Source organism: Eschscholzia californica, unplaced genomic scaffold (assembly GCF_041429995.1).
Source record: "Eschscholzia californica isolate CP2 unplaced genomic scaffold, dmEscCali1.0.p SCAF_6, whole genome shotgun sequence".
Lineage (NCBI taxonomy): Eukaryota > Viridiplantae > Streptophyta > Magnoliopsida > Ranunculales > Papaveraceae > Eschscholzia > Eschscholzia californica.
In genome coordinates this window covers 39,481,765-39,509,485 of record NW_028238483.1, presented here as the reverse complement: position 1 = coordinate 39,509,485, position 27,721 = coordinate 39,481,765, and the positions used below count along the sequence as shown (strand labels likewise).

Here is a 27,721-nt window from a genome sequence, read left to right as displayed (position 1 = left end):
CCTCTTATTGTTGTGTACCACATTTGATTTTTCCGCCTTTTTGTTCCGTATGTTCGCAATATCATACTTTAATTTTGATGTTCCAAAATCTGCCGTCTTAATTAAACAAAATTATTTATATAACTCTATAAGTTCGAGTAATTGTTCAAGTAACTACAAAATCTCTAATGAACCAGTTAAAGAGTTAATGTTTTATGGAGCCAAGAGTAGACGAGTTGAGAATAGGTGTACGGTGTAACTATTATATACACATACACAGAGTATATTGTTTAAGAAAACATTCTAAAACGTACACTCTAGCATACCCGACACACACATAGTAACGTATCACACACTTACTTTTCTACCATATTCTAGAATAGTTTGCATAGCATTCAACTTTAGATTGTTCCTTCCCCATCTCAACTCCTGGGGTATGACATTTCAATCTTGATGGAAATAGTTCTTCTAAATGGTTCCATATAATAATAAATGTTAAGTAAAAAGATTCTAAAAATGAGCTTTGAAGACTTTTTTATTATTATTTTTTTGAATATTGACTACAATGGTCATTATAAAGGCATGACGTAAAGCCCGACAAATAAAATGGCCTAAAATCTACAAAACTACTTTATTTATATCCAAGTTCAATATTTCTGAATTTGCACTTTCACAAGATCAAATCTGGGTCCTCCGCATTGCGGAGTAGATGGACTTATCAACTGAGCTACCAGTCGTTGCCTTGAAGACTCTCAATTACGACGACTTTTAAGAATCTTTATTTGGTCTTTAAGGGCCTAAAAGATTTTGTACGTGATCATCTAACATTGTATTTCAATATTGTACCATTGTGATGATGTAACCAATTGCACGTGATGAATTTAAAAACTCTTTGTCATTTGTATACACAAAAATATCGTACTTTTGCTTAGTTAAGAATTCTTTTAGTCCATGCCAAAGTAAATTCAAGAAATTCTTATTTCAACAAGAAAAAAAAAAAAATTCAAGAAATTCTTGTTCTTACAGGGTGTTATCGAGTACAATACAGAACTCTATTTAGCAATTGTCATTTTCTAATCACACTCTCATGAGTCATGAGACATACCACCAAAGTGGCATACTCCTAACCCACCTCCACCACTCAAAATCAGTTCCTTATTCCTCTTTCTCTCTACATATATATACTCTCAATCTCACACACAAAACCCTAAATCTAGTTTTCCCCAATTCAGAGAGCTACAGAGTAAAAGGTTTTTCTAGCTTCAACAAGTGAAGATGAGTTCTCAGATCTACAGATCTGCTTCAAAGGCATTCAGATCACTCATCTCTGCTTCTAAGAATGCTTCTATTGCCAGTGGTGAGTTCTTTTTCACAACACTTTTTGCTTTTAAAGTTGTCTTTTTTGCTTCATTTTAATCCTACTTTTATCAGACATACTAAATTGATTTTCCTATTTGACTTTTTTTTTCTGTTTATCTATGTTGATTTGAAAAAAAAGTTGATTGCTTTTTTGGTTTCCCCAACACTTGGATGGGTTTTTATTAAAAAAGTGTAAAATGTTGAAGCTTTAGGTAATTCATCAGATCTTTAGGGAAATGATTATATTTATGGGGTGAATTTTCTTTAGAATTAGTATCAGACGATCTACCTTTTTCAAATTCAGGTAAATTTCAATACTTGTCTTTATCTCAAGGCCAAAGGGTATTTGAAACTTGAATTACTTTTTAGTTGCCTAAGTTTTGGATCTTCTAGTCCGCTTAGATGTTTGCATTTCAGAGTCAGAAATTTGGGTTTTCCTGATTTTCCCCCCTTACCCATTAATACTTTGTGCTGTAATCTCTCCAGGCTCTACTAATTCCATAGTATCACTCAGATGGTTTGGCCTAATTTGTTGTTTGATCTCGTTTGGCATATTAGTTTACTAATATGATGTCATTGATATATCTAGTAATGTAAATTCTGTAAGTAAATTAATGTTGAAAAGTATCTTAGTCACCCATTGTCTTGTGTAGAAGGGAGAGCTGTTGCAGCAGCAACAACAACCTCCTTCAGAGGGAAGGTGGTGCCTGCTGTAGCTTCATTCTATGGTAGAGCAGATTCGAGGAGTGCGTTTAATGGATGGATTTCCGGAGCCCTTGCCCTTCCTGCTGCAGGTTTGTACATAAAGATGAACTATCCACATAAAGATGAACTATCCAGACTATCATTCAACCACAGATCTAAAGGAAAACTATAGTATTAGGTTTCTTATGTGTGTCTTGACTAACTTCATAACTAAAAAAGGCTCTTTCAACGATGACAATCGCAACCAACAAAGTTAATGCCAAAGTAATAAACTAAATGATATGCATCGCCTCTCTTAGTTACCATCAATATTCTTGTAAGAGCTTTAATCCCCATCTAAGTTTGAGAAATCATCATTCTCCCTCATATTGTAAATGTAATTATCAAGCTGAGAACTAAGTAACATAGTGTGAAAACTACTGAAATCTTAAAGATAAAATTCAACATTAGATTCAATCCCTTTAAATTATGTAGTCGGGTGGTTGGTTAGTTGAATTGAAGTTTATAGGTTGGTCAGGTAGTTGGATTGAAATTTATAAATTGCTTGCTTTATTGTTGATGCAATTTTTCTTTACTACTGGTGCGCCCACACCCTCCTGTATCCGTGTCTGTTAGCAACAATACTATTATACCCCAAACGTGCCTCAAAATCATCTCAAAATTTCAATCGTGCAGTCTCACTTGCTTGGTTGTTCCTTGTGGTCGTTGAGGCACATGAACCGAGCAAACAGAGCTATATGATTGGAAATTGAGGTATGTGTGAAGTAACTTCAGGGTATCAGTAGTAATGTCGGCCATTGTAGTTCATCGTGTTCGATAAAAGTTCATTTTTTTATCCGTCTTTCGTGTCTTAGTGACCCATTTGTGTAGAAAAAGGATATGCTGATTTTCGATTAAAAGGTTGGAGTGAGAAAAGAGAGTCAATAACGGTTAGGTAAACTTAGGGGGGGGGGGGGGGGGGGGAAGGGACATGGTCCATTTCAAGATGTAGCATGTGACTCTCATAACATGGCGGAGTGCCCCACCACGTCCCAACTGAGAAAAGGAATTTATATCAAAGAATTCTGAAAATTAATAAGAAAATGTGTTTTAAGTGGATGTTGATTGAAATTGTATAAAAATAATTAATTTAAGTATTAATGAAGAGATAGATTGTTGTTTGACAAGAATAATTAAGAGATATTTATAGAGTTTAATGGTGTGGTTGTGCGGTTGAATTTAAGTTTAGTGGTTGAATTGAAGTTTGCTGGTGCATCAATGGGGATATAAATACAATTGTATTACGTGTATAAATCTTTATCAAGACTCACATGTACTGATGTATATGTGTGTGTTTTTCAATACAAATTGTACAAAAAAAAATTTAGTAGTAGTAATTTATATAGTGTATATATTCATAGCTTTAACTCTCACCGTACTTAATTTCCATCAACAATAAACCGCATAAACCAACCAATCTATAAACTTCAATTCATCTACCCAACCACCCAAATACACAAATCAATGGGATTGAAGCCCTTGCTGAATTTTATCCGACAGATTTTAGTAGTCTCAGCTTGATAATTAATAATGGTAGTTTAATAGTCTTTATTTAAGAACAAGTGTTTTGAGAAATTGACAATGTGTCGATTATGCGTACATTTTAAAACATGAACTCTTGTAGAGGTCAATTGCGTTTGTAATCCTTGATGTATTAAACAATTAGTGAACAGAAGTATTTTTTAAATTACTATGTTTGCAAAAAAAAAATGGTATGTAACATTGCACCCCTTAGGTCGAAATCCCGGATCCGCCACTGGTTGTAGTACACACTTCTCCTTTTTCTGAATCTAAATTTTCTGTGTTATTTTTTTTTTCGTTTTCTCCCAGTTTACATGCTCCAGGATCAGGAAACATATGCTGCCGAGGTACTACAAATAGTATAGTTGCATTTCTTGTTCTTTGGAAACAATTGTTTTCTTCAAATACTTTCTTTTTCACTTGAATGAGCTAAATTTGTTCTCTTGATTCAGCTGGAACGTACTTTTATTGCTATCAAGCCTGATGGAGTTCAGAGAGGGCTGGTAAGATAATCACACTCTTTGTTCCTTCAAGCATTTCATATCAGAGGGAGTGCTTTCCCTATTAAAAATGCAGTAACTCAAGCCTCTCTTTTTATTTCCATTAATCAATTTAGAACAGATCATTTGACCAGCTTTGATACCTTTTTGACATCTTATCAAGCCCATGTCTGATTTTAAACTTTTCATACAGATTTCAGAAATAGTATCCCGGTTCGAACGTAAGGGTTTCAAGCTTGTGGCTGTTAAGTTAGTGGTTCCATCCAAGGACTTCGCCGAGAAACATTACCATGATCTCAAGGAAAGACCATTTTTTAACGGTCTCTGTGACTTCCTCAGTTCTGGTCCTGTTCTTGCCATGGTATGAAAATCTAACTTTTCGGTTCTTGCCAAAGTACACAAGATTTTACAAAACTAATCCATTTACATAAATAGGTTTGGGAAGGTGAGGGTGTCATTAAGTACGGACGAAAGCTAATTGGAGCCACAGATCCACAAAAATCGGAGCCTGGAACCATCAGAGGAGATCTTGCCGTTGTTGTTGGAAGGTATGCTGAATGAATAGACTTAAACTAAGTCGATATTCACTTATTTCTCAAAACAGCTAACCCAATCTGGACTAGTCTTTCCTTTCTTCATCAGTTTTGAACTTTACCTTTTTCCACTTTATTTTTTATTTGTAGTCCTCTTTCAGTCTTTAATCACCTACTTCCTTAGTCCTTGAAAAACTAGTAAACCAAGGTCAGCTGAAAACTTCTATCACAAAACACACACACACACCACACACGCGCACACACACACACAGACACGCACAGACACACTAAATAGTAGGCATAAGCTGCGTTTTTTGAGGAAAGTGTGTGCTACGGGCATTTGGCTATGTGTGCTATGTATTCTTTCAACTTTAACTCGAGTGTTTCCAATCTGCAGGAACATCATCCACGGCAGCGATGGCCCTGAAACTGCAAAAGACGAGATCAATCTTTGGTTCAAACAAGAAGAGTTGGTTAATTACACCAGTAACTCTGAGAAGTGGGTCTATGGCGACAACTGATGATAATTTTTTTCTTCTGTTTTTTTTTTTGGCAATTTCGGCAGTAAAAGCTTGATTTGGATCAGGTAATTTCATGAAAAATAAAATCAAATATTGTAGGGGAGAACTGAGAAGAAAACAGAAACTTCCTTCAAAAGAAAACATTTAGGAGATGTAATCACTTGAGTAATAATAATAATACCTTTTAGATCGAAATGTTATTTCATATTTTCAACCAAACTTCTTTCCCAACTTTATATAAATGTAGATAGTCCTATGTGGTTCAATAATAACTGTTGGATCATATTTACCAAGAAATTTTGATCGGGAATTTGATAAACATCGAGATTGTGAAGAATAATCCGAGGGCCGATTAACACTACCTTTGTTTTTCTTAGATAAATGAATCGGATTGGTGGAGCATAGATGAACAAAACAATGAAGTCATTCATTCGTGTATTCCACACAAGATGGAACCAAAACAAACAACTCTTACTTACCCCATTCTTCTAAATATGGAAAAGAAGAAAAGGAAATACACTAGTATTTAACCAACCTCATACATTCTTGGGAGTACTACTTTTTAGCTAGGAATTAGGAAACATTCTTGCATGTTAAGTTGTACTTTTGTCTTGGTTGAATCATTTTCAGTTGTAAATCCACAAACTTTTAGGAGCTGTTTGAGTTCAGCCTTTATGGAATGTACATTATGTTCTACTCTTATTTCAAGATTATAGCTATAAGGTAGATGTAGTTTTCTTGGCATTTAAAGCTTGCTTTGTGTGGTTTTTTGGGAAAATATCTCACATAAATTTAGTAGAGAACTAACAATTTCAATCTCTAGGAGTTGGACTCCGCTCAAAACTATGGATTAAACACACGTTTCTACATGTCAGTTGTCGCTGTTTAAAAGAGATCATTACTGATGTTCGTTTATTATTAACGGTCTTCAGTTGTCATTAAACCCGATGCCCTAATTTTATTATTATTTCTTGTTAAAGAATGGTTTTATTATTTTCATGTTAACTAAAATAACACAGATGAGTAACATTGTTACAGAAATAGATTATGAGTGCACCTCTTGTTATATAGATGTGGAGACACAATTGCCACTCACCCACTTTACCTAAAAACATTTTTCTTAATTTTATGTTTCACAATAAGTCAAGACTATAAATTTATAATTGTAGTTGACAAAGTGAAATTAGATATGTAATTTAATTCGAAAAGTGCTTCCAGTTTAAGCCAAAAATGGATAATATAAGTTGATACCGCCCCACTCCATTATGCTAATTAGTATTTAGGAAAAACCTTTTTCCGTTTTAAAGTAAAAGAATAGTAGGTCAGCGATTTAAGTATTTTTTTCGAGCAAACATAGTACATGATTTTGATAACGAAAAGTAATGTTTGTATTAATCCTCAAAACGCGTCAATAAATATCCTTCAATTTTTAAGTGTAATTTGACACTAAGATCATATAAATAAAAAGAATCAAACACTTTTCAAATTACACCATGTAAGCGCTGGTGTGTAACATGTTGTAACCAAAGTTATAAGTTTTCGTCAAATATTTTCGACGTATTCCAAATATTTCGAGAGACAATTTATCACCCTTTGTATGCAAGTGCATAGAGAGGCAGAGAGAGATAGTGAGTGAGAGATTTGGAGGAGAGAGATGAATCTCCTTCTCCCAAACTCTTAAATGGGGAAGAGACAGGCATGAGCTAAGACATAATTTGAAGCAAGGTTGGATTAACCTAAAATTACCTGAGAGTAAATTTCTAGTTAAGACATATATGTATTTACGAACACCTTTGATTTAGAAGTAATTTTGTAGTGAATTTGGTACGTTTCTATCATGATTTCTACCACTAACTTAGTTTTCTGAAAAATAGAGATATTCCAATCTCTAGTCAAAATGGAGACGAAGAGAAAGTGATGCCTACTCCTCTCTCTCACATTAGACACAAAGGGAGAGAAAATGATACCTATACCTATCTCCCTTTCTTAGTCGTAGACTTTCGTCTATGGCTAACCCGAGAGAGTCGCCAACCCTCTTCATCTTTCTTATTCATCTTTTCTAAAATATACAACAATAACATCTTCAACAAAACCGCGACAATTATGTTAGTTAAAGGACCAAGTAGAGAGTTGGCCAAATTACAAGTACCTAAGAGGGACGTGTCACAAGTCGAAGGCCAAATAGAAATTAGCCCATGAGCCCATCAAAATAAGGACCTACCCATCTTATTACCCATGTCAAAATAATAACTAGGGTACTTCCAAGTCTACAAATCTTTCCACTAATTTCATCTTGTGATATCTAACTATCTAAGATAGTGGAGATTTCAAAGTTAGATAGTAGACCCCACTAATTTTCTAGGGTTTTCCAATTGGACCTTAATTTCTCTGAAATAGACCAAATTGTCCATTACCCTCAAAATTGTTTTGTCCAAAATTCAAATATAAAAAATAAAAATTATGAGATAATTTTGATAATTACAGTACAATACAAATGCTGTCATAAAATGCCAACATTTCAGAATTCTGACTGTTAAATCTCCACCCTTCCTTCCTTATCACACTCCAACCTCTCTATATCTCCCCTCTCTCCCATTCTCTTCTCCTCTTCCATCTCCCTCTCTTTCTCTCACTAGCTTTCTCTCTCTCTATCTCTATCTTATGAGGGCTTATACTCAACCTATCTTTTATTGTTCAAGTTTTATCATCCTATCTCTTTGAACTATCTTAGAGAGAGAGAGAGAGAATAACTAAAATTTCAGTCATTAATAACTCTACCCTGTTCTGTGGGGTGTTTCTCCTTCTTAAAGAGGTTTAATGGTGGATTTGAAGATTACCCATTTCTTCTTATAGTCATTCTATTTCTCTGTCAAAGAATCTGCTATACCCATTATCTAGTTTCTGGTAATTTCTCTGTTCAAGAAGTTCTTATTTTATTCATTTATTATTCTCTTCTCTGTTTTTCATTCTTATTTTTTTAATTGTTTAAGCCATTGGGATTGATTAAAATCAAGATTGGAAGTAACAAAGTTGTCTTTTTTGGGTTTTGTTTTTGAAGCTTCTAACTAATTAACTACTTAAACCCAACAAATATTTCAACTAATTAATTACTTGTTCTATTTTGCAGCTCTAATTTGATTAAGCTACAACTTTAAGCTAATTAAGTTGATTAATATCATTCAAAATGGCACCAAAGACTGGTAGAGGAAAGCCTAAAGGAGAGAAGAAGAAGAAAGAAGAAAAGGGTAAGAAGATTTAATCCTCAATTACTACTTAATTACTTTTTTTAAATACCTTATAAATCATTTTGTATTGAAACTAGCTTCTTGAATAAGTTGGTTATAGATAAGAAGTTCACCAATTAACTTAATTTTTTTTGGTTAATTTGCAGTTCTTCCTGTTGTAATGGATATTACTATTAATCTTCCCGACGAATCTCGAATTATTTTAAAGGTTAGATTCTAATTAAACTTCATTAAGGTTGAAATATTCCATTCTTGTTTCCTTCTTTCACTAATAAGATTTTTAAGTTTTGTTAGTTTTTTTTTTTTGATGAAGAAGTTTTGTTAGGTTGGTAGGTGCTTTTTTATTTTGTAGTACGAAAATAGTTCATCTTTTTTTTTTTTGTTTTTTCATTAGGTTGACCCCGTTTGTTACTTCTAAGTTGTTATTTTACATAAATTCAATTTTATTAAATCTATTATGGTTTTAAATATCACTAATCAAAATAAATTTCATCATTATAATAAAAAACTCGGCGTTTGATGTGATTAGGGATGGGTTAACTATCCACTAATCACTAATTTTACAATGGCACTAAATTATACTAGATTTTTACAATTTGGGGGACCATGGTTTAGTCATACAACTACAAAAGTGGCCTTGATTATTTACTAAAAATGTCACCAATAGTTATTGTTGTACAAAATTTGCTTCACCAAACTTTAATTAATGGTACTTATTTCATTTACGAGACAATGATTGTTTACAACCCGATAATTTTACTTGCCCAACAAATAATCTATATAACACATTTTTTTCGGGTGGTCGTAGTTTTTAAAAATAACTGACAGAAAATAAGATTTAAGAGTTAAAATTATTTGTAAAGGAAACTTAAAATATTTATAAAATTATTTTTTTTCTTTAATGTGTACAGAAATGATTAATATAAAAAATAAAGTCACTAGAAAAAGCTAGGAGAAAAGAATAAATCGAATTATATGTTGTGTTGCAAGTTTCTTTTAGGATGTTTAAATGTCCTATGGGTGTGTTTGTTTGGCTGGGATGATATACTTGTTAAAGGGTGGGGTAAAATATGGATATAAGATATAATATTTGATAATATTTTGCAGGGAATATCAACGGACAGGATTATAGATGTTCGTCGTCTTCTGACAGTTAACACTGTCACTTGTTCTGTTACCAACTACTCTTTATCTCATGAGGTAAAAGTTCATTTTACCATATATTTTTGCTATATTAAAATTGAAAAATCAATAGATATACTCGTTCTATTGGTATAATCTTGTTGGTCCAAAAATTTGGCCTTTTAAAAGTGTTAACAACTCCTAAGTTAGATGTAAATGACAAGATTTTAGCTTAAAGAATGGTGCAATACCGGTAGTGTGCTAGGGGACGATTTTCATGCCTACCAATTTATTTATGGTTCATTCTAGGGCACAATCTTCATGCCTTCCTATTTTATATGGCTTAATAGTTTTAAAATGCTACTAGTAGTTGGGGAGCCCGACCAACTAGAGCTATTATAAAATTAGCGTAAAAAAGAAAAGGCAGTGTATGCATAAGAGTGGAGAGTAACTATCGACATGTCGCCAACAACCCTTGGCTCAACTGGTAAGAGGTAAGTCTTCCAACTTAGAGGTCCAGGGTCGAGGCACACGCTAACCAATTCAAAAAAAAAAAACTATGGACATGTCAATTATTATTTAAAATATAATAACTATAAATTAAAGAAAAAATACATAATAATAATAATATTAAAAATATCGTAATTTATTCAATTAACCGAAAAATAGTTAACAACAATAAAAGGCTATTAAAGAAAATAGGGGAGACGGAAAAAATAAAATAAAGATGCATAAGGGTAAAACTTAAAACAGATACATATGTAAATTAAATTTAACTGCAAGAGACTTGTAGAGGCAAAACAAAACCCATTGATAACAAAATGGATAAAAAGAAATAATTTATGTTCTTTGTTTGCTATTGTTTATTAAATATTAATTATACGTAACATTTTGATTATACAAATATATTTTTCTTTTTTCAACACAAACTAGTGTCTTCTAAAAAAAAAAAAAAAAAACACAAACTAGTGTCAAGATCTAGAATATATAGCGAACACTATCTTTTTGTTTTGTAGAAAAAAGAGCAACACTATAGTACATGGAGATAACAATAAACACACCAATGCCGTACCCAACAAATGTGTAAAAAGTGATTATTAAACATAATAGAAAAATAAATAAACTGAAAACTTTAACGTACAACAAAACTAACTGAAACATATATTTAGTGCTTTTCCCTCACAAAGAAAATGAACATGTAAAAAAGCTAGTACATTCAATATCTTAATGGCTAAAACAATTAAAACCAATGTATATAGATCAAAATTTAAAACTCGAAACTAGAAACAAACCCAAACACTATAAGGTGAATCCAATATCTTATAGCGATAGAAAACAAAACCAAAACGTATAAACATAAACTAAAAACTCAAAATCAGAACCAAACTATTAACCAGACACGCGTGTAGAAATCTAAAGGTGGTAGGACAATCTAACATCCTACAGCGATAGAAACTTACATAAAATTACAAATTTGGAACTCTAAACTAAAAAACCAAATTAACACAGACAAATATATAAAGCGCTAGAGGTGGTAGGGCAATGCAATATATTAAGACATTATTGCAAACAAATACGTATAAACATAAAATTGAAGAATATACAGAATACTAAAGTGGTAGGTGAATTCAACATTCTAGATCGATGGAAACCAACCCATACGATTAGTCAATTTAGAACTAGTTGAATAGGACTAAATATTCTCGTCTGAAAAGCTAAATCTTAAACTCCCTTGGTACACTGTCCTCTAGCTATATAATAGATGTTATTACTAACTCTTTTGGATACTTGAAAGGTGTCTTTACTTAAAAGGAAACTATTCCTTAGACATTTATCATATACATGTCCCCACATATCAATAGTATATGGTTTTCAACAAAAGAATAAAAAGTATATGGTAAGTTTTTCTTCAACTTGTGTATATATATATTGATGAAATATAGGGAAAATCATATGCACCACAAGTATATGGAAAATTAAGAAATCATCACTACTTCACCTAAACAAGAAATAATATTCAAGAGTAGAGACTTTTGGTGAAATACTTTTGCACAAACTTTTTGCCTCACTATTTATTCTCCACATCGGTAAAGGTCGTAGATAAACTGTCATTGTCGACGATCTTTAATGCGTTTCTCAAATATTTCTCTTTTCTCTTCTTCCTCCTCCGACCACTACCACATCCTCCCATCACCGTTATCATTTCTCTCTTCTCTTCCTTTTCTCTCTCAATATCTACTCTGACGAAGGACTCTCTTATTTGCCTAAGGCGCCTTGCCTAAACAAAGAGAGAGGGAGAGAGAGGGAGGGAGGGAGGGAGAGAGAGAGAGAGAACAAATAAAAATTGTGATAGCCTCACATTGTTCGCGAGGGTGTCCGGAGCATGGACTATACGTGTACACTCGAACTTAATAAGTACCGAAGTCTTTTGGTGGGCTCGTAGAGCCTTCACATCTAATAAAACCCGTACTTGTGGGTTGGTGATAATATTGATGTTGCTAATGCTTGAGGCTTCACAAAATGAATGTGTGGTAGAAGGAGAGGAAAGGCGAAAGAAGAAAGGGAGGAGAAAACGGTGGTGGTGTCTGGAGACAGGAGGAAATGAGGAAGAAAAAGTTTGTTGCCTGAAAAGTTTGACAAAACCCTTAATTTCCTAGTAAAATTTTGTATTTAAATTTTTTTTTATTGTTATACCAAAACACCAACCACCCTACGAAAATTGTCATTATTACGTAATCACATATTATCATTTTATTCATAGACTAAAATAGAAAGAAGTATACAACGAGATGACCATGGTGTGAAATGAACGAAAATTGTTGCGAAAAAAAATCATAATTTAAGTCGACTTTCACAATCCTACATTTTCGTAGGAGACAAATATTAGTTCAACTTAGACATCAAGGAAAAGAAAAATAAAATAAAATTTATGAATGTTATAGTATAAAACCTATAAATGTGATCATTATTATCAAAAAAATAATTTTAAAAATACATTTTTATAAAAATTCGAGTTTTTTTTTTTTTAAGTTAAGAAGTATCTTAAGCCACGACCAAATGAAGACATAACCCAAGCATATCTGCAGTCTAGAAGTGGTAGGGCTCAGTCCTCACGAATAGTTCGTGGCGTGTAATATTTTCTTGTGACTTTAAATAATAGTGGGCTCTACCAAAATACAATACTATATACTACTAATTTATAAGTTCATGTCTTGTCAACAAAAAAAAAATTTATAAGTTCATGTCATAAAAATGTTCTACGTGCCTTAATTATATTGGACAACCAGATTCTTTGTTTCTTTTCTCTTTGTCTTTTCATGCAAATATCTTATCCACAAATTCATTATAACGGTTGTATCAGAAATAACAATGTTTTTTCTGTATTTTACAATAATTTTTCTTATTTAAATTTACTTTTTCCCACCAACAATAATAATAATTATAATATTTATAGGCTATTAGAGTTCTTATTAGCCATACAACTAGGGACTATTTATTTAAAGGCCCCAAAAAAGAAGACGTCTCTAACCCAACGCCTTTGATCGTAACCGGGCCGACCACAACCTGAAGTAAATGGGCCAGCGAGTGAGAGTCGACCCCATTTGTTTTCGCCTGTGGTCAACCATTTTATTTTTGGGCTATCTAGCATTGCTCATTAGTTTTGTTATAATAAGATGGGATGCACATTATCATTTCTTATGTGAGATGGAAAATTTTGGGGTCCAATTTTCAGGTAAGAGGGCCAAGATTGAAGGACACGGTCGACATTTCCGCTTTAAAGCCTTGTATCCTCACCGTTATTGAAGGTAATTTTTCTAATTTTACAAACTACCCCTCTAAAACTGTTTAGTCGTACAAAACCCCCTATAATTATTATAATTACCAAATAATCCATTCGTTGAAAATTTACAGAGGATTACGATGAGGAAGGAGCGGCGGCGCACGTCCGAAGGTTACTAGACATTGTTGCTTGTACGACGTGTTTCGGTCCGTCGGGAACGACAAAAGAAGTGTCGGCGGCGGGTAATAAAGACTGTAAGTGTGAGGCTGCCGGAAAGAATGGTGGCGGCGGTGATAATGCGCAGGATAAGATTCCGAAGCAACAACATAGCAGTAACAAATCTCAGACGAATAACAAGCAGCAATCTTCATCTCCGGCAGCTTCAGTGGTGGGAAAAGATGGTTCGATTGAAGGAGAAGGAGAGATGAGTAGCGCTTGCCCTAAGCTTGGGAGTTTCTATGAGTTTTTCTCTCTTTCTCATCTCACTCCTCCAATTCAATGTAAGACTTTTTTCATTGCTCTAATTTCTTGTTTGTTTAGTTTAGAGAGAGAAAATGAGATTTGTTGTTAGGGTTTCTTTTTCTGTCAGAGGAAGGAGAAGAAGATGATATCAGTACTGTTTGGATGACCGAGTAATTATTATAACCCGAATTAGGAAGCTGGTTTGTTCCATTTCTGGTCCTGACCCAGAACTGGGATTAACAGAAAATACCTGTTTCAGTCCTTAATTTCACAAGAAATTTGTGGATATAGAAGTATAAAATACCAAATCTTTAAACCCACATTTAGTTTCTGATTCCTATTGGTTTTGTTCTTGATTCTATTGGTTGGTTCCAAAGTACATAATATATCTTTAACGAGTACCCGAGTTTTCATATACAAGTTTGCGGATATTTGAGTATTCGACACAAGAAATACTGAAAAAGAGTATACAAGTTACACAGATTTCATAAAACTACGAGTAATCCAAGTAAAACATTCCGAAACAAGTCATTGCTTCACACTTTTGTTTAAAGAAGTATTGGAATTACGAATTTTGAATGATAAGGTTGCAAAATGCAGTTATAAGGAGGACTATGAGGCAGCGAGTTGACGATGTTCCGTTAGCTGATCATTTGTTCTCTATGGAAGTAAGTCCTTTAATCTTCTTATAAAGGGCTTTTGATTTCTTTTATTTTACTACTTTATACTTTCATCAAGGCCAATTCTTGTTTCTCAATGAGCTCATGCTTTGGTGTTACAGGTTAAGCTCTGCAATGGGAAACTGGTTCTTGTTGAAGCTTGTAAGAAAGGATTCTATAGCATGGGGAAGCAACGATTGTTGAGCCATAATCTTGTTGATTTGTTGCGACAACTTAGTAGAGGCTTCGATAATGTTAGTCTTTATTATTTCATTGACTGATACTGTTCCTATTTTCGTTTTACTACTTGCATTCTTGACTTCAGTATCTTACGGTGTTCGATAGAAATGAAGTTGAAGAATGTAGTTCTTGGAACCAGTAGTATTAGCATCTTAGAGCTTGATTTGAAATATTCACTAGTTTTACTTTGCTATGCTCGTGAAGATAACCATTTTCAAATACTTTTTTGAGTTCTATTCCTGAACTTAGATTCTCCCTAAAGAATATCATTCAAAATTTTGGAATCTCTTGCTTTTTAGTAATTTACGAACTTCGTTGTGGGCCGAACTAAGTTGTTTCTTTTTTTATTCTTCAGGCATATGATGATCTCATGAAAGCATTTTCGGAACGAAACAAGGTAAGTTTTAAGATCAAGTCGCTTCTTTCCGTGACATACTTTATCCTCTATTTTTCTGCTCTTACTCCATCACTGTTTGAGATTATACACTAAGAATACTTATTTTTTCAGTTTGGGAATCTTCCTTATGGTTTCCGAGCCAACACATGGTTAGTTCCTCCTGTTGCAACTCAATTGCCATCCATATTCCCTTCCCTCCCAGTGGAAGATGAAATTTGGGGAGGCAATGGAGGTGGGTTAGGCAGAGATGGCAAAAACGATTTGATTCCTTGGGCAAACGAGCTTTCTTATCTCGCATCTATGCCTTGCAAGACAACAGAAGAGAGACAAATAAGAGATAGGAAAGCCTTCCTCCTTCACAGTTTATTTGTCGATGTTGCAATATTCAGAGCAATTTTTTCCGTACGAAGTGTAATGGAGAAACAAGGCTTAACCAGTTCTGTTGGAAATGAAGAGACACTATATAGTGAGAGAATAGGGGATTTGAGCATCAGTGTCATGAAAGATGCTTCTGATGCAAGTGATAAGGTTGATACTAAGATTGATGGAAATCAGATGACAGGAATAGGCAGCAAAAACTTAGTAGAAAGAAATTTGTTGAAAGGGATAACAGCGGATGAGAATACAGCTGCTCATGTAAGATACTTCTCAATCATGTTTGGTAGTGTTTTAAACTTTTTGGGATTACTTATGGAAATTGTTGGATGAATATTTTGTACCCTCATTGCAGGATATTGCTACTCTAGGTGTTGTCAATGTACGATACTGTGGTTATATTGCTGTCGTGAAAGTTCTAGGAAAAGAAAGCTCTGAAGAAGCCGATATTCCATTTCAGAGCAAAACTGAAACCATTGATCAACCCGAAGGGGGTGCGAATGCCCTCAACATTAACAGGTTCTTATCAGTTTATCCACGAGCCTTGAATTTTTTTATTTGTGTCTCCGTTGTAAGTAATGGGTAAAAACGTGTATCATTTTAACATAAATTGTGTTTGATAAACAACTGATATTTATGGATTCACGTACATTTGTCATTTATCTCTTCGTAGCTCTTTTTTAATTTGTACTTATTTTGATTTCAGTTTGAGGTTGCTACTTCACAAAAAACCAGCTTCAGAACATAATAGAACACCATTCAATGCTCAAAGTTCGGAATCTGAAGAACTCAATGCCGCTCGAGTTTTTGTTGAGAAAGTGTTAGAAAAGAGTCTAGAAAAGCTTCAGGAAGAAAAAACTAATGAGCAAGAGTTATTTGTGAGATGGGAACTTGGAGCCTGTTGGATACAACATTTGCAAGATCAAAAGAATGCTGATAAGGACAAGAAACCTTCTACTGAGAAGTCTAAGAATGAGACCAAAGTTGAGGGCCTCGGTAAGCCTCTTAGGCTACCCAAAAACCTCAAGAAGAAAACGGAAGCTAACAATCAGAAAGTACCAGCCGAGGATGGAAAATCCCTTGCTGAGACTGTTGGGGATGCTGAAATTGCTAAATTGTCAACTGTAGAATCTCAGGCCGAAAGTAAAGCAAATGACAATGAGCTTGCACTAAAGAAAGTCTTGACTGATGCAGCTTTTAAACGGCTTAAAGAATCTGAAACGGGACTTCATCGAAAGGTAGCATGTCCTCTCTCTTTCACACGTGAAGAAATAGAGTTTCATGGGTCTCTTCCATTGTTCCATGATTCCATCACAACTCTACTTTTCATGTCCTATAAATATTTTTCGGAAAATATAAATTTTTTCTTGCTCTAAAACGAATTGGAGAAAACAAGAGAACGGAAAGATCCTGTACTGATCAAACTTGTTATTAACAGTCTCTGCAGGAATTAATTGAGATGTCCCAAAAATATTACAACGATGTCGCTCTCCCAAAGCTGGTAAATTTTGAATATTATCTGGGTTATTTGCATAATATGTTTATGTATAAAGGCTGTAATTTTTGTATATTGGCACTCCTATTTCGTCCATAACAGGTCGCGGATTTTGGTTCTTTGGAACTTTCACCAGTTGATGGTCGAACTTTGACCGATTTTATGCACACTAGAGGTCTAAGGATGCGTTCTCTCGGGCAAGTTGTAAGTACCATTCCCACTTAGGAGAAGTTACTACTTCCTGAGTCCAATTCGTCTTTGCTTATATTCTGTAATTATTTTCTTAATCAGGTGAAACTTTCGGAGAAACTATCACATGTTCAGTCTCTCTGTATTCATGAGATGATAGTAAGGGCCTTTAAGCATATACTACAAGCAGTGATTTCAGCTGTCACTAACACTGAAGACATAGCCGTGTCAATAGCTGCTGCTTTGAGCCTGATGCTTGGTATTCAAGAAAATGGAGGAACCAATCAGTCTTCCAAAGTTCATGCCCTTGTGTGGAAATGGTTGCAAGTGTTCTTACTGAAGAGATATGGGTGGGAATTAAGCAGCAAAAGTTATCGAGAAGTTAGAAAGTTTGCCATTCTACGTGGACTATGTCATAAGGTGACTGTTCTTTACTCTTCTGTAATCACGAGAATACCTATAATCTCTCTCAAGTAATTAAATTTGATGTCACTATTGATGCAAAGTTGGTTCTTCAATGGCTAGTTGAAAATCTGAATTAGATTCCAATTGGTATGCCAAATTTTTGGAATTTTGATTATATGTCCTACGGGATAATTTAGCTCATCAAAATACAGATTTTCGACTCTTTATTTTCATGTGCATTGAAGCTTTACTTCTCTTCAGGTGGGGATTGAGTTAGCTCCTAGGGATTTTGACATGGATTCTCCAAACCCTTTTAGGAAGATAGACATCGTTAGCCTTGTACCGGTGCATAAGGTAATAAACTACTAGTTGTTTAAGTTACATTCTCTTTCCTCATTTGTCCGCGATGAACAAGCTCTAAAATCGTAGTTTTTTTAAAAAAAATTTATCTTCCTCTTTTATAGCAAGTTGCATGCTCTTCTGCTGATGGACGCCAACTATTGGAGTCGTCGAAAACGGCTCTAGATAAAGGAAAACTTGAAGATGCAGTCAGCTATGGAACCAAGGTAACATTTCCGTTAAGAGCATCAGCATAGTGTTTGGTTATTCTGACCACCCATTAGTTTTTGCTTGTAGTTAGGATAATATCTTTTTCAAAAGTCTCAAAAAATTTGTTTATCTCTTACTATTTAAGAAAAGGCATATTATGGTTAACCATTAAGATGTGTCCTCTGTTCAGGCACTCGCCAAGCTGGTAGCAGTTTGTGGCCCCTACCATCGGATGACAGCTGGAGCTTACAGTCTTTTGGCTGTAGTTCTCTATCATACTGGGGATTTCAATCAGGTTAATCGCAATTAATTTTCATTCAGAACTTTTCACTCAGGCATTTTTCCAAATTACTTGGTACAAATGCACTTGAGTAAATCGATCCCTATCTAAATATTTTTAAGTATCCCATCAGTTCTTTCAATTCACTTATATTTCTAACTTAAAGTAGTGGTTTGGGACCTTTGGGTAGCTGGGTGTGCAATAATTTTTGAGAGCTCTCTGTTCACAGGCTACAATTTATCAGCAAAAAGCTCTGGACATCAACGAGAGAGAGTTGGGACTCGATCATCCAGATACAATGAAGAGCTATGGGGATCTTGCAGTGTTCTATTATCGTCTTCAACATACAGAGCTGGCACTCAAGTAATCATATATCTATATATATATTGAGTTTGGAGTTAAACATATCCTCATTTGGTTTTGTGGTTGTTCTTTCTCACACTTCCCCTTTTTATTTATGACTTTTGATCAGGTACGTAAAGCGAGCATTGTATCTTTTACATCTCACATGTGGTCCTTCTCATCCAAACACAGCTGCTACATATATCAATGTAGCTATGATGGAAGAAGGCCTAGGAAATGTGCATGTCGCTCTTAGATATCTCCACAAAGCTCTGAAGTGTAACCAACGATTGCTCGGCCCAGACCACATTCAGGTCCCTCCCTTTCTAACTAGCATGCCAGAGTTTCCGTTTATATGTTGTGTCTCGGTTACTTCTTCCGGTGCATCGATTATATATTACACTATAAGTATCAACTTTTTTGCTTTATTGTGATAACAAACTCTAATTCAGAGATCCAACCTGAGCTACTTTCTAGTAAGAAACATATTAGGTCAATTCATAAGGCCAAATTAACGAGAATGTGCTATGGTATTGGGTAGAGGCCATAAAGGAATAGTCATTTACCAGGGCAAACCTACCTTTTTGTATGTTTCATACTTATTTTCAGTTACCAGGCGCTGTTTCCGGCTTTGCATAGTAAAGTTCAGTCCTATTGTAAGAAACTATAAACTGAATTGCCAACAACCTTTGGTCGGAGTGGTAAGAGGTATAATCTTCCACCTTAGAGGTCAAAGGTTCGAGGCACGCTGAACAATTCAAAAAAAAAAAAAAAACTATAGACTGAATATTTTGTGATCTAACTCTTTCGTTTTGAATATTTTGCAGACGGCTGCAAGTTACCATGCAATTGCAATCGCATTGTCGTTGATGGAAGCGTACCCATTGAGTGTTCAGCATGAGCAGACAACTTTGCAAATTCTCCGGGCCAAGCTTGGGCCAGATGACCTGCGTACTCAGGTACTACCCATGCTCGGGTAGTCAATTTTGATAATGCAATAACATTGCTTAATGCTTATAATGCTGAATTTCATTGCCTCAAAAGGATATTATGATTCTAGCTATCTCATATGCTGGATTTGATAGAAAAATATTCATGATTATTGATCATATCATTATCAATCATGTATTTTTCACATACTTCTTGTTGGCCCAAGTTTCTGAATTATTGAATATTGCAGGATGCCGCTGCTTGGTTGGAGTACTTCGAATCTAAAGCTTTTGAACAGCAAGAAGCAGCTCGAAATGGGACTAGGAAGCCTGATGCATCCATTGCTAGCAAAGGGCACCTAAGGTAATGTCTATTATGTAGTAAATCGTATCATATTCTTCCGAGAAAAGGAAAATAAGTAAAGAACAAGAAAAAGGAAAAAAAGAAAACTGCTTCGTATTTGTTGCTTCTGTGAAGGTGATAAGTAGTCCGCGATCTCTTTGATATGAAGTTCCTAAATGTCTTTTTTACTTGAACAGTGTATCAGATTTGCTTGATTACATCAATCCTGATCAAGATGCCAAAGGAAGAGATGCTGAGGCTATGAAGAGGAGAAACCTGAGTGCGAAGGTATGACGATGATGAATTCTTCTTCATGGTTCTCTATCCTAAAGAATAGATCTCAATTAACCAATCGAGTTTCTTTTGTAGGTTAAGGTCCATTCTACCCAAAATATCAGTATAGCAAGTTCTGACGAATCTTCAAAAGATTCACCCAAAGGTGTTTCAGATGAAGAGAGAGAAGTCCCCGAAACTAGCAAGAATGAAGAGGGTGAACATGAAACCAACACTCCATCAGTTCATCTTGTTCCTGAAGTGGTGGAAGAATTTGCACAAACAACGTTGAAAGAAACAAATGCGGTCTTTATAGAAGAAAATACTGAGGGAGACGATGGATGGCAATCCGTTCAAAGACCAAGATCAGCTGGCTCTTCTGGGCATCGGATACGGCAAAGACGTTCAAATGTCGGAAAGGTCTATAATCATCAGAAGAAAGATGTAGTTACTGATACGGATCACGTTAAAGTGAAGAATGTTCATCCAAACAGCCGATATTACTTATTAAAAAAACGAACTGTAACTCCTGGAAGCTACTCCGATTATCAAGCCACGAAAAGTCCCTCATCAGGTGCTAAATTTAGTCGGAAAATAGTAAAGACTGTAACTTACAGAGTCAAGTCAGTGCCTTCCACAAATAATGCTGAAATAAGGGACGGGCCTAAAGTTGGAGCAACAACATCCAATCTTCCCCAAGAACCAGCTCTTAATTCTATACAAAGTGAACCAGGTTCACAAATAGCAGGTCTCGGGAAATCACCTTCTTACAAGGAAGTAGCACTTGCCCCACCAGGAAGTATTGTAAAGATGCAGGTTAGAATGTCACAGACTGATCTTTCAGGCAATGGGGAGGTGGGTATCGGAAAGCATGCAGAGGTTGAAAGTGAATCAAAGGATGTAGCTTCAGTGCCAATGGAGACGGAAAAGATCAAGGAAGAGACAGTTGAAAACGTCAAAGAAGATTCCATATGTCAACTGAAAGATGCAACTGACATGGTTAAGATGCAAGAAAGTCAACGAGAGAATGGGAAGGGGGATAGCCCTACTGAGATGTCCATGGAGACAAAATTGGTTGTGTCTGATGAAAACGAGGATGCCGGTGTGTTGGATGAAAGCATCCAGACTGATAATATTACAAGTTTGGTAGGTACTCCCATCGGAGAGCAAAATGTCTTATCCGTCGAGATTAATAGTAAAAGCTGTATTGTGCAAGGAGATGATCTAAAAGAGAAATCCCCGAATTCGAGCTCAGGAGATGCACGCGATACGCCGAACAAGAGATTATCTGCATCTGCAGCTCCTTTCAACCCTTCTCCAGGTGTTGTCCGTGGGCCACCCATGACCATGATGAACATTAGTATCCCACCTGGTGCTTCTGTAGTTCCTGCTAGTGCATGGCAAATGAACATGGGCCTTCACCCTGGGCCCACAACTGTGGCTATGTGCAGCTCTCCTCACCACCCATACTCTCCTCCACTTCGGTCTCCAAACATGATCCACACTATGCCATTTATGTATCCTCCTTATACCCAAGCCCAAGCAGTACCAACAAGCAACTTCACTAATGGCCCGTTTCATCTCAATCATATGGCATGGCAATGCAATATAAATCCAAGCGCTTCGGAGTTTCTTCCTGGACCCATGTGGCCTGGCTGCCATCCTATGCATTTCTCTGTAGTCCCACCGGTCATTGAGCCAATTTCTGATCCTATTTTGGAGTCTAACATGCAGTCCGGGAGACCCGAGGGTATGATTTCAGCTTCATCTGTACCATTGGAGACTGAAAGTAGTGGAGAAGACAAAAAAGAAGCATTTTCTCCAGTATCAGACGTGACAGAAACAGGGATTTCGATAGTAGCTCAAATTGGTGATGAAAGTAACCAAGAAATCGGTAACTCTAGATCTTGTAGCAATGAAACAGCAACAAATGAAAGCGTATGCAGCAGTGGTTCAAAAGAAAAGAAGGAAACTAGTCATAAGAACCACATTTGGAAACAAAGTCGAAAGATAGAAGGTGAAGGAAGCTTTAACATTTTGTTTAGAGGGAGAAGAAACCGAAAGCAAACTCTGAGAATGCCCATAAGTTTGCTCAACAAACCATATGGTTCACAATCATTCAAAGTCATTTATAGTAGAGTAGTCAGAGGGAACGAAGTTCCGAAGCCTGTCAACAATACATCTGAAAGTGATGCCAGTAATGCAACCAACAACACATAAGGCAGAGGGTACACTTCATTTTGTTCTGAAGTACAAGGAGTTGAGTATGAAGTTCTTCTGGCTTTCTTGATTACCTAGTCATGTTGCTGATTTTGACCAAGTTGCAAAATAAATGCAGGTTAGTACCTACCTTATGAATAATCTTATGATTTCTAGTTTTTTCCGTTTCTAGACTGTTATAAATTCATGTTTGAATTTCCTTTTACTATATAATCTAAATAGTGAGGACAAAAGTTTAGTAAGATGGAAACTGACTTTTATAACCATTGATGTAGGTCTGAGGTGCTTCAACCTGGTCTCGACTCTTCTTGCCGCAATTATTCACTTTTGATGGAGCAATTCAAAACATAGTTAGAATCAGGTACTTTTTCCATTATATTCCGTATCTAAACATTAACTTGGAACCCATTTCCCTTCTTTTAATCAATGATACCTGGTATACGGGTCACCTTAGTAGTTGTACTGGTACATGATACTTAACCGTGATTGTTATTGTGTTAACTAGAGATATACCTCGTCAGTATGCTATCTTAGGTTGCAGTACTTTTTAATGATTTTCCTAGACCATAGGAATTTTTTTAAACATTCCATTTTAGTGCGTATAAAATAGATATACTTACTCTTAAACATTCCATTTGATAAAAAATTTAAACTTTTATCGTTTTACCAGTTAACTGAAAATCTTGTAGGTAACTATCAAAAATTGTTTCAAATATGTAATGGTTATAGTGCTACTAGACATAGACACATATATGGGTATATGTGTTCGATGTTAATATAATTTCGGTGGCTTGTATAGTATCATGAACTAATCAATGTTTTCATTGATATGCAGGTTAAAGTCAGTACAAACTTTCGTTTCTTTTCCGGACGGGCAAGAGGTGAAGGATTTGTTGTAGGATAACAGTCTTGGTTTTCATAGGTGGAGACTCTTTAAATCAACATTATCTAGTTTCATTTGAATTTTGAACTTCTTCAGTAAGATCTTTGAAATTTTTTTTGGCCTTCTCTTTTTAATTCCAAATGAGATTTTTTTTTTTAAATAATACCTAATTGATATTGGATTATTTACTGCAACATTGTTGCCTAAGCTAATAATGTTGAAACAATTTAGATAAAAAATTTCTTGTGTTTGTCGAATATCTACCTTTTTACTGCTCATTTTTTTGATTATATAGTTATTATTTGATTAGACCTCATTTTTCTTACCGTTCTTTAGTGGGTTGTACAAATTACAAATATGATCTAAAGACTGATACTCCATGGAGATGGTGTCTAATGTAAACTTAGATCCTTCTAAAATATATGATTTACATGATGACGAGAGTTTATCGTGAATAATCTGCACTCTGCTGTGGTGAAGGGGGGAGTTGAACTTGACCAATCTGCTTCTGTTATTGTCGTTTTTTATGGATGTTTTTCAACTCAAGTGTTCGGTATCTTGCTTCCATCTTTATTAGGTGATTGAGAAGTCCTATGTCACTGTATTCTTTTAGAAGATTATTTCCGAGAAGAAAAACAAACAAGACTGACTTATGTAGGAGAAGTGAATTGATTGAAGGGTAAAAATGGAAATGATGTGAATGTGGTTTAGGGGGCATTCTCAGAGCTGGTTATCTTAGAAGGAGTGTTGTAGTGAATTGGTCATTTACAGGGGGCTAAAATTGATTTATCCGTTATATGTTGGCGGTATCCGAAGACGGATGGTATTTCTTACTTCTTCTATAAGTAGGTTTCGGAGAGAAACCGAAACATATTAGAACAAGGAAACATTTTATCTGCTTCAAACGGAGATTTAAAACCCTATTATAAGAATTCCTACTCCTAAAAAACTACTTAAACACCCATCTTTCTCTTAAAATTCTAGGGTTTCAGAAATCGAACATCCCTTACAGGAGAAATAATTAGTAAAGACACTAACTAGATTGTAGAAAACCTGAGAACTAGAGAAGAAATAGTGAAGATCAAGAATTAGAAACTAATCCGAATTGTAGTTGGAAAGCTCAAGTGTATTGAATTTAGTTCAAATCTGAGTGATTATTATCGAAAATAATTCGAATTGAAGCGAATTAACAGAAGATTGTAATTCCCCTGTTTTATAAATCAGGGGAAAATAAGAAGGTGATTGAGAGGTGTTGTTTTCTTTTCTCGTTGTCTAAATCCGACTCGTCTGAATCTAAATTCTACAATTCAAATAGACCAAAGTTATTCATTCTAACGATTCAGATAAAAACAAACATTCTGAAATTTGACTGAAGTCAATTCAGACCTTGAATCAAGAAAATGTTGCAAAGAATTTTATTAATGGTCATGGCCGAAACCGTGGAGAATGGAGAATCACTACTAACAACAATGAAGTTTGCAGTTTTACCAATTGCTAAAGTATTCACAATTTGTTTCTTGGGATTTCTAATGGCTTCAAAGTATGTTAATATTCTCCATGAAAATGGAAGAAAACTTCTTAATAGATTAGTCTTTTCACTTCTACTTCCATGTTTGATTTTCTCTCAACTTGGAAGAGCTATCACTATGGAGAAATTGCTTGAATGGTGGTTTATACCTTTCAATGTTCTTCTTGCTACAATTTCAGGTTCGATAATCGGACTAATTGTTGCGAAAATTATTCAACCACCATATCCATTCTTCAAGTTTACAATCATACAGATTGGAATTGGAAACATCGGAAATATTCCGCTTGTTTTGATTTCCGCTTTATGTCGTGATAAATCCAACCCTTTTGGTGATTCAGATAAATGTAGTCAAGATGGTACTGCATATATTTCATTTGGACAATGGGTTGGAGTTATTATTCTATATACTTATGTATTTCAGATGCTAGCTCCTCCTCTACCCGAAGATACATTTGATATCGAAGATAGAGTTCTTCTTCCAATCAAGTACACAGACGTATCAGCGAGTGGCACAATGAATGGCGCGTTGGAGAAAGAACCTTTGCTTCTTGAGCACCAACCAGAACCAAATGATTCAAAACTTGGAAGAATAAGAAGCTGTCTGTTCTATCTGTATGATAAGTTGAAGCTCAAACAAATCATTCAGCCTCCTATAATTGCTTCTATCTTGGCAATGGGACTTGGCTCTATACCCTTTATGAAGAATTTGATCTTCACAGACGATGCTCCGCTTTTCTTCTTCACCCATAGCTGCATTATTCTAGGGGAAGCAATGGTTCCTTGTATTTTATTAGCTTTAGGCGGAAATCTTGTCGAAGGAATAGGAAGTTCAAAACTTGGTTGGAAAACAACGGCCGCAATTTGTTTCGGGCGATTAGTATTGGTTCCACCAGTTGGCTTAGGCATTGTTACATTAGCTGATATGCTTGGGTTTCTTCCTCCCGGCGATAAGATGTTCAAATTTGTGCTTCTCCTACAACATACAATGCCGACGTCTGTGCTTTCCGGTGCCGTTGCTAGTTTACGAGGTTGCGGAAGAGAAGCAGCTGCAGTCCTTTTTTGGGTTCATATATTTGCAGTCATATCCATGGCTGGTTGGATAGTACTCTACCTCACCATTTTGTTCTAGCAAGTTGTTGATTTTTTTTTTCTTTTATCCATGTTTTTGGATAATAAGATTTTTTACCCTAACCTTATGATGAGTTTATGGGTGGAATTTTTTTTATCCGTGGTTAATCTAGTACATTTTTTAAATAAAATAAATCAGCAATCTAATCATATGCTCAATTTATACATGGAAACAAATCTTTTTTTTGTTCTAACAACCATTGACTCGTGGAAGAAGATTTAGTTGTCGGCTTTGTTTATGTTGTATGACACTTTTATATAGAAAAGAATTTTAACCCAAAAGTTTTATTTATTGAGAAAAGTACGATTTCCACAAACATTTCATAGCCTTGCATTAAAATAAGCAAGAAGAACTCGAACTTGCTTTGTCTCTAAAAATTTATCTCCTAAAAATAGGTGGATTAGACACTTTTTTCTATGTTATAAGATATATTACAGGTAAAGTCTCATAAAATTCAATCAAGTTCACTTTCTAAATATACGATTTTTTTTCTTTTGAAAGATAATATATATTCGTGTCTTGGACTCGAGATCTAGAGATTTGAAACTAACTTGGTAATCGATGCAACCAAGAATTGTTGATACTCCTGTATGATGGAACACATGAGTAGATCTACCATATGAAATAGACTCACTAACTTGAGAAATACAATGAAGGAGAGGGAAAGAGAACAAACATGGCGTAGTTGTGGTAGTGTGGGGAGGGAGGGAGAAGGTTGGTGGTAGTGGTGGTTGCGGTGATCGGCCAATGGTAATGGTAGGTGGGGAGGAGGAAAGACCTAATTACGAAGTATTGTTTTATTTCACCGAAGTGGTGGGATGGGTTCGGTGATGGGATGGGGGTTGGGGCATCTAAGATTTTTCCATCCAAAATCTTTGATGTCACAGAACTACATTCCGCAAATATCAACCTTTGGTTACGTTGGGCCTACAAAAACTTTATATCGGGCTTAGTCTGGGTCTTGGCCTCGACTGAAACTAACATGCAGAAGTTGCCTCCTTTGCCCCCTTCACTAAAATGACTAGTCCAGTACACCGTTTTGGTTTGTCATACTCATTTTATGCAACAAAATGTAAAAGGTGAGTTTTGTTCGGCTTAAAATGCTTATTGACTTATAAATAGTCATAAAGTTGCGTTTAAATATATCAATGTACAAATTATGTTTTATTTTGTTCCATATTCAGTTTTGGTTGAAATGTTTGAAAAAACTGATTTGATACTGTTGAGAGAATAAGTTTAGAGGAGGGGCAGAGAGAATATGAAAATCATAGAGGAATAGATCTTCTAATCACTCATGTACTTCAATTTTACAATTTCTCTACCACAAAGGCACAAAACAGGTGTTGTTATCTTGAGTTATAATATCGTTGGGGGTAGTTTTTGTTTTCGCTGTTTTGTTTCTTTGTTTTTTCCCTCTTTCTTTTTTCTTTTTCGCCGCTTTGGCTTGTACATATTTCGTCCCTTTTTCTTTATAATTCAATCACCTTATTCAAAAAATAAAAAAAAATAAATACCCACATGAGGAGTAATCCCTTGGCTTTTAAATCGAGTTCATTTGTCAGTCCTTTCCTATTCCCGGCAAATGCATAGTGACTGTCATATCGCTTAAGTTTGATGCCACGTTTTCTTTCAGTCTCATCAAATAGGGTTAGATCAATACTAGGTGCATTTCCAGTCGCAGGGATGGGGTTCAATGTGAACTTTTCGTCATCCGTCAA

At 35.2% G+C, this 27,721-nt stretch overlaps 3 protein-coding genes and 1 pseudogene across 3 annotated transcripts in view; all 4 read left to right on the top strand.

Annotated features, from left to right (window-relative positions):
- LOC147534705 (protein BOBBER 1-like) overlaps positions 1-27,721 on the top strand; it is an 83,899-nt gene that overhangs the window by 24,419 nt on the left and 31,759 nt on the right. The window lies entirely within an intron of this gene.
- LOC147534712 (nucleoside diphosphate kinase 3-like) lies at positions 1,067-5,352 on the top strand. Its single transcript, XM_086648816.1, has 7 exons — positions 1,067-1,336; positions 1,992-2,132; positions 3,913-3,950; positions 4,056-4,106; positions 4,297-4,464; positions 4,539-4,651; positions 5,034-5,352. The coding sequence occupies exons 1-7, from the start codon at positions 1,255-1,257 to the stop codon at positions 5,155-5,157; spliced, it is 717 nt and encodes a 238-aa protein (XP_086504942.1). The 5' UTR covers positions 1,067-1,254; the 3' UTR covers positions 5,158-5,352.
- Positions 7,631-23,781, top strand: LOC147534711 (Tetratricopeptide repeat (TPR)-like superfamily protein). The gene is made up of 26 exons (XM_086646474.1): positions 7,631-8,061; positions 8,285-8,402; positions 8,549-8,610; positions 9,510-9,602; positions 13,258-13,330; positions 13,437-13,805; positions 14,368-14,435; positions 14,549-14,680; positions 15,022-15,063; positions 15,175-15,699; positions 15,794-15,957; positions 16,145-16,676; positions 16,877-16,939; positions 17,036-17,137; positions 17,225-17,542; positions 17,789-17,881; positions 17,992-18,093; positions 18,267-18,371; positions 18,586-18,719; positions 18,829-19,012; positions 19,526-19,657; positions 19,879-19,991; positions 20,168-20,258; positions 20,340-22,581; positions 22,739-22,824; positions 23,299-23,781. The coding sequence occupies exons 2-24, from the start codon at positions 8,342-8,344 to the stop codon at positions 22,461-22,463; spliced, it is 5,682 nt and encodes a 1,893-aa protein (XP_086502600.1). The 5' UTR covers positions 7,631-8,061; positions 8,285-8,341; the 3' UTR covers positions 22,464-22,581; positions 22,739-22,824; positions 23,299-23,781.
- On the top strand, positions 24,747-26,003 carry LOC147534710 (protein PIN-LIKES 6 pseudogene; annotated as a pseudogene).

Coding starts and splice junctions, on each gene's coding strand:
- LOC147534712 (XM_086648816.1), top strand. CDS start 1,255: ATGAGTTCTCAGATCTACAGATCTGCTTCAAAGGCATTCAGATCACTC. Junction 1,337..1,991: donor GAATGCTTCTATTGCCAGTG/GTGAGTTCTTTT, acceptor TGTCTTGTGTAG/AAGGGAGAGCTGTTGCAGCA. Junction 4,465..4,538: donor CTGGTCCTGTTCTTGCCATG/GTATGAAAATCT, acceptor TTACATAAATAG/GTTTGGGAAGGTGAGGGTGT.
- LOC147534711 (XM_086646474.1), top strand. CDS start 8,342: ATGGCACCAAAGACTGGTAGAGGAAAGCCTAAAGGAGAGAAGAAGAAG. Junction 14,436..14,548: donor ATCATTTGTTCTCTATGGAA/GTAAGTCCTTTA, acceptor TTGGTGTTACAG/GTTAAGCTCTGCAATGGGAA. Junction 15,700..15,793: donor ATGAGAATACAGCTGCTCAT/GTAAGATACTTC, acceptor CCCTCATTGCAG/GATATTGCTACTCTAGGTGT.